This window comes from Lepisosteus platostomus, chromosome 4 (genome assembly GCF_059453375.1).
Source record: "Lepisosteus platostomus isolate fLepPlt1 chromosome 4, fLepPlt1.hap1, whole genome shotgun sequence".
NCBI lineage: Eukaryota > Metazoa > Chordata > Actinopteri > Semionotiformes > Lepisosteidae > Lepisosteus > Lepisosteus platostomus.
Window position 1 is genome coordinate 16,940,542 of NC_142614.1, and position 6,935 is coordinate 16,947,476.

The 6,935-nt window shown below is 36.5% G+C and overlaps 1 protein-coding gene across 1 annotated transcript; it reads left to right on the forward strand.

Annotated features, from left to right (window-relative positions):
• Positions 1-1,085: 1,085 nt before the first annotated feature.
• Positions 1,086-6,469, forward strand: LOC148672815 (granzyme K-like). Its single transcript, XM_088628775.1, has 5 exons — positions 1,086-1,216; positions 1,362-1,506; positions 4,140-4,287; positions 4,833-5,096; positions 5,540-6,469. Exons 1-5 carry the CDS (start codon positions 1,117-1,119, stop codon positions 5,708-5,710), a joined length of 828 nt encoding a protein of 275 aa, XP_088484901.1. The 5' UTR covers positions 1,086-1,116; the 3' UTR covers positions 5,711-6,469.
• Positions 6,470-6,935: the final 466 nt, after the last annotated feature.

Here is a 6,935-nt window from a genome sequence, read left to right on the forward strand (position 1 = left end):
ATGTAGTTATTCTGGGAAGGTGTTGATGTGCTCCTTTAACTACAAGGAATATGAAGCTGACGTGCATTATTCAAGCTTTCTTTTGTTTTGAAAAGAACGTTTAAATTAAAAAACAGACGCATAATTCATTGAAATTCTTATCTACAGTACAGTATATGTTGACTCATTGGTGTCAGTGGGACACCTCATAGCTCCACTACCTTTAATGAGAAACCAAAGCTTGAAGCATTCAGATTCGCAGTAATGCACCAACCTTTTAATTCATTTTTCTTAAAATGAGGAATATGTTTTATTGTTTTGTACAATTGACATGCAAAGATGACCAATTATTTTGAATTATTCAAGATGAGGGTTAAAAAGGTTTTTGAACAATGTTAAATCATGGTTTATACTAACCGTTGTTTCATTTAATTTTTGGATATAAATTTTTTTCAAACAAAAGAAAGTAACAAACCAGTGCACTTTTCCAAGAAACCATAAGACCTTCCATTTTCAAGTGATCTATCATCAAGGTACTGTACAATTGCTATGAAACAATGTGGCCTAAACCTGCTAGATTTAGCTGTGACTTATAAAGTAAATTAGGGCTAAAAATTGTCCAAGTGGTCTATTGAGGTTGTAATAATTCTTAGCTTTTCATTAGTGTTACCTAAAAACACAAGTTTCAGCTTCTTCATTTACTACGGAAACAGTAAAATGGGTGGAATATCTATATCAGAGAAAAAAGAGTTCTGAGAAGATATCGCATGCCAGATGCTCTCTGACCCTGCCTCAAGGGACTTTGTCATGTATTCTTATTTCTCTCACCTTATTCCACAAACAACCACTGAGCAATTTTTTCAAGACAGCTACTCTAGTTTTAGCCCTTGTCCAAGCCTTGGACTTAGACCTTCCAAATATTTCAAAGATTCCATATATTTTAATGCTGACAAATACAAATATAGAAAAAATCTGAGACACCAAGCCCAACACAGATCTTCCGTGTTCAACACACACACACAAACTTTGTACCAGACTTCAAGAGCCAGTAATGCAACCACGTATGGTTTAGGTGTGAAAAAAAAAACATGTATATCATGTTTCAGAGGACATTTCCTGCTTTAAAAAAGTTACAAAATGCAAGTGGTTCTGAGAAGCAATTCAGTTGGCAAAATGTTTACTTGGAGCCAGTTTGTTCTTGATGTTTTGTATGTTTCAGCGATCTCTCTAGCAACAGGTGTGGCCATTATTTGTTATTTGTTTCTGGTTTATCAGTTTTATTTGTGAATATGCACGTGTGACGTCCCCGAGTATTTATAGTAGTTCTGGTACAGAAGGAAGTGTGAAGAAAGAAGTGTGCTGATTTCTATTTTGCTCAGCAGGTTCTGGCTCTGAGATCGTTGGGGGTAGAGAAGTAAAAGCCCACTCCTCCCCTTGGATGGTGTCCATCCAGGTATCCGAGAATCATGTTTGTGGAGGCACACTGATTAAGAGCCAGTGGGTTCTGACAGCAGCACATTGTGAATTGTAAGTAAAAGGATTCTTTGCCATTACCTGCTGAAGTCTGTACGTACGATGTTATGCCAGAAAGGAAGACAACCTACTTCTTTAGAGTTCTCTTTAAATTTCTACGTTTATTTAATCTATTCCATTTCTAAAGTTGACACATTTAGGAGTAATTCATCTCAATAATCAAGCTTTTAAATGGTCAAAAGCAAACAGGTGTTTGCATACCCTGTACGTGCCAAGTTAGGATTTGACTTAACCTGACCCTCTAAAGGAGAGTAAAAGAAGGATGGAAAATATAAATAAATTTAATGTTAATTATATTCATTTTATTTGCCTCTGAAGTAACTCTTGTAACTGCTATCAGTTTATGGCCAATCCTGTTTCTGGAGAGTTACCCTTAAATCACCAATTTGGAAAAAGTGAGTTTTGATCAACGTAAAAATAAATCAGTTCAATAAAGCAAAGAACAACCAAATTAGGTTGTTGAGAGGTACTATGTGTCAGGTCTTTCATTTCAAAGGATAGATAAACCACTTAATTTAATCTATTTCCAGCTTACAGTACAGTATGTGATTAGTGGGGCTCTTCAAGACAGCGTTTGTATTAACTCTTTGTTCTATACTCCCTCTGTGTGTGTTTTTATCAGGAAGGCTTCTTTTTACTGTTTACTATTATGCCACTAATAAAAGTGAATACAAATTTTAGAAAGTCAGTAATGATTCAGGGGATATATGGAAATGTGAATGATCGTAGTTTTTCTTTAATTTTATACAGTGCATTTTTAACATAATACTTTATTTCAGTATTATTCTCAGGAAATCAGGATTTTAATAAAGAAAATAGGTGCTTATACTTTATTTCTATGAAATATTTCCAGTAGATATTGTTAATGTACTTTACTTAAACTATTATATTCAGAGAACATAGAGAACATTGCATGTAAAAGGGTGTATCTAAAAGTTCAGGTGGAGTCTCTTTGCATAAGAATTTGAAAAAAATAAAACATATTTTACAATAAAGATTTTTCATATTTTAACTACATATTTTAAGTAAAAACTGTTTCTCACTGCATTACAAGTGATGTAAAATTCATACGTTGCCATTGAAAAACACTGCATATGGAAGTTTTTAGACATAACCACATTACAGCATCAAAGAAGTAAATAATGAAAATGTACATATTGTAACACAACGGGGGTTCAGGCAGGTGCCCTTGCCACATTAGGTAGGACCCCCACCGTCGGGGGCACAAACCCGGGACTCCCGCGACACTCAACAGGGACCCAGCCCGGTGAGCCAAAGACAGATCTCTCTACAGCCCAGGGGCTGTAGTCCTGCTATCACAGGGAAGGGCGGCGACGTCACCGCTCTGGTAAGCCGGCTCTTACACACCCTGATGGCCTTATGCGTTACAATATATTAAGGCCTCCTAAACAGATAATTCCACAACATCCATTAAATAGTGTCAAATGGATGGTTAAATGGACATTTTGTCATGTTAATTTTTTGTTGGTAGAGTTTCTTTTGTCTACCACTACATAAACAGAAAAGCTTTCATAAACTTAGTCACGAGAACCGGTCCATCCGAGACAAAGACAAGGAACAGGGAACTTGGAACCAGGAACATGGAAGTTAAAATGTTAACGGGAAAAGGTGCTCCGAGCTCCAGACTCAGTAGGTCAGGACGCCGTGGTGAAGCCTATGCCCTTGGGCCACTCCTGTGCCCGGTGGTAGGCAGGCTTCTGGACGTCCATCTTCCAGATGTTGAGCCCGGAACTGCAGGAACACTGGGCTTATATAGGGGATGGGGATGAGTTACAGGTGAATGTACTAAACTAAAAACCAATACATAAAGGGTAGGAGTACCCTCTAGAGGAGGGATGACGATTGTGACACTTATCGGAGTACTGTACGTTCAGCTCCTCAGCCTCATCCTTCACTCTTGGGCAAGATGTGTTTGTGGGTGTTATACTGACCATAAACACGAAACAAAACTAAATCTTATGTAAAGGAACAAGTAAAGGTTTAGTACATGCTGAAAAGAGCAGAAAAGAAACACAACAGCTGAAACATTGTTTCTTTTCTTCTCTTTTCAGCATGGTATAAACCTTTACTTGTTCTATTGCACCATACGCATTTTGACACAGCTACCTATTTGAACTAAATCTTCTGTGTATCTGTCTAATAAATGACAGATAAGACAACTCCATTTCAATTATTACTAGACAAATTCAGGAAAAAGTGCTGGCTTTTGAATGCCCCCTAGCTAGGCCTTGGCACCATATTCAGGCTCACTGAGGGAGAGGCCTGTGTCCCTGTGCTTACATTGTGTTCCTCCAGGCTATTCTTGGTCCACTCGTCTTTCATTTCCCTTGTGGAGTCCATCTACAAGCTGCCTTGGGGGGTGTCCTTTCCATTTGACCTCCCCTCATAACCCAACTGTTCAACTCTCCAAGGCTTAATCCCATCCCACCAATGGTGCAATTCCATTATAATTAAACATTTATGTTCCTCAGTCGATTTCTCTTTTGTATGAGCAAGCACCTAACTTATCATTCTTCTGTTACAAAACAACTTTATATGCACAGATAATAGGCTCACTCTACAGCACCTAGTAGTCGCTGAAAACAATATGTCTGATCATGCTATAGGTCTTTTAATGGAAAAATAACAGCCCTCCTTGGAGCACACTCTCTCTCTAAGAAGGAAAAATACAAGCAGCGCTTAGAAATTGAGAAATGTTTTAAGCATCCGGACTTTGACAGGAAGACCAAATGGAATGACATCATGCTAATGAAGGTACCCCTTTCTTTCTCATTACATTTTCAGAACACTTGGTTTGTTTAAATTTTATATGACTTTCTTAATGGTTTAAATTGGCATATAATAGATATTATAGAGATAGCATTTGGTCTATCAGCAATGGACTTGAACTGTTAGAAGAGAATAAATCTTATGACAAAATACTGTAGATCTCAGTAAATTCATATCTGCTTTGTTCCATCTGCTTCCCCATTATTTGTCTTAATAGAGATACTGTACATCCTAGACAGGGCCAGGATACCACTTCAATTTTATTCTCATGTATCTCCTATATCTCAAATATAAATTGACTTTTTCAGTTCTGTTCAGAAATTAAAAAAAGATTGCAAATATCCTTTCTTAACCTGAAGTTATTTTGGCCTTACTTACTGTTCAGTGAAAACAAAATCATTAAAATGAAGAGAAATAACGTTATTTTTTGTTCACACAACAAATTATTTGGCATTGTATTCTAGCATTATATTCATTATGAGCTAGAACTGGCTTGTAATTCCTCTCTACTGTTGCTTTTTACATTTCAGTTGAAGAAGAAAGTGAAAGGGAAAAAAATCAGTACTAAGAATCTTCCTAAATCTGAAAAAGACATTAAAAATGGAAAACAATGCACTGTCAGAGGCTGGGGAGCAAAAAATGAGAAAATAGTGAAAAACTCAGATACCCTCCAAGTGGCAGATGTAATAATTATAGACAGGGCACTCTGCAACCGTTACTATAAAGGAAACCCTACCATAACTGAGAACATGCTGTGTGCTGGAAATAAGAAGGAGAAAGAAGATGCATGCCAGGTGAGTTTATATGATTACACTGTCCTTTAAGAAAACTAGAAATAAAATTAGTACAAATACAGTATATAAACCTACGGGCAGGATGGTGGCGCAGTGGATAGCATTGCTATCTCACAGCAGTGGGGCCCTGGGTTCAATACTGCTATCTGCATGGAGTTTGTATGTTCTCCCCTATTTGCATGGGTTTCCTCTGGGTGCTTTTGTTATTTCCCACTTTCCAAAGACATATTAGTTAATTGGCTTCTGTGGAGATTGGCCTTGTGCTAAGGGTGTTTGTGTCTATATGTGCATTGTGACACAAAGACTGGCATACTGTTCAGTGTGACCCCTGCCTTATGTACATTTGCTTTTGGACATTGACTTTCCCCTCAACCCTGTAAGTGGTTAGGAAATGGATATTGACCCATTATGTGGTTTATATATTGTATGTTTTTCTCTTTCAGGGAGATTCTGGTGGCCCGCTACTATGCAGTAATGATTTTGTTGGCATTATCTCTGGTGGGAGTGGATGTGGTAACCCAGAGAAACCTGGTGTTTACACACGGCTCTCTAAAAAGTATCTGTCCTGGATTGCAGCTATTATGAAACAAAATACGAATGTCACAAACCATTAGTTGCTTAGTACAAAATGGCTGTTAAACAGCGTACTGCAGCATTGTCTGTCTTGTGCAGTGTGCATACCTTTTAGAAATGCTCACCTTTTATTCAGTAAACTTTATTTCTTTAAAAAAAATCAACTCTGTCTCCTCATGATCCCTATTGCTCATCTTCTAAGCTCTGTTTGTGAACTGAACAAAAATAACATTGCATGTGTTGGTCAATAGCTCATTTAGCACTTGTAATGGACCCCAGATTATCAAGGTTACCCTGGCTCTACATCATTAGCATAGCAAATTAGTCTAGTCAATTAGCCACTACTTTGTGACTAATAAATCTACAGTATATGTTTATTCTACAAGTATTTAGGACTCACTTAAAATTTTAGAATAAACCAGTTTGCATCCACACAAACTGAATATCAGTTCTGGCCCAAACATGGAAAGATATCTGTCATGTAAGGGTCTTTAGTTACAGGAGAGAGGCACAATTTTGCACTTAATGGTTGCTCTTTGTAATAAGTATCTCCTGTTTTAAAAATTCCAAATTAAAATACAAACAGTGTAATAGAAAAGGGTGAAAGATCAGTAATGATTTGCTTTTTTCTGGATTCATTGTTATGAAGCACTAAAACTTTATTTTTCAGCTTACATATTTTAGTGTCTCTGTTCTGCGTTCATAAAGCAGAAGTGAAATTAGCAAATTACAGATCTTTGTCATAAGAATATAATAATGAGCTCATCCTTATGGTTTTTGTAATTTAATCCAAAAAAATTTCAAATATTTTTATTGTATTTTGTATGTATTTTTATCTAGACCCTAAACTGAGAACTGGTTAAATAAGGTTAATAGATTGGGGGGTTTTCCATATATTAGAAAGGGTTCCCAAATATTTCAGTTATATTTTCAGAGAAACACCTTACTGCATTGATATATCTCTTCTTTACATAGAATGTCTATATTATTTTACATCCATTTGTAATCGTATTTTATATATTTAAATCAAAATATTGATGTGATTTTGGCATGTCAGAACAAAAGGCTTGTAATATGATTTACATTCTACTAGAACATTTGTTTCCATTAGCAGATTACTTATTTGTTTTTCATACAGGTATTAGTGAATAATGGCGCTCGATTAATCAGAGCTGCAGCTGTGTCATTCACTCATGTCAGTTTCCTAGGAGACAAAACATTCCATAGTACATGTTAACATGCCAGCCAGACAACAATGTAGCAAGT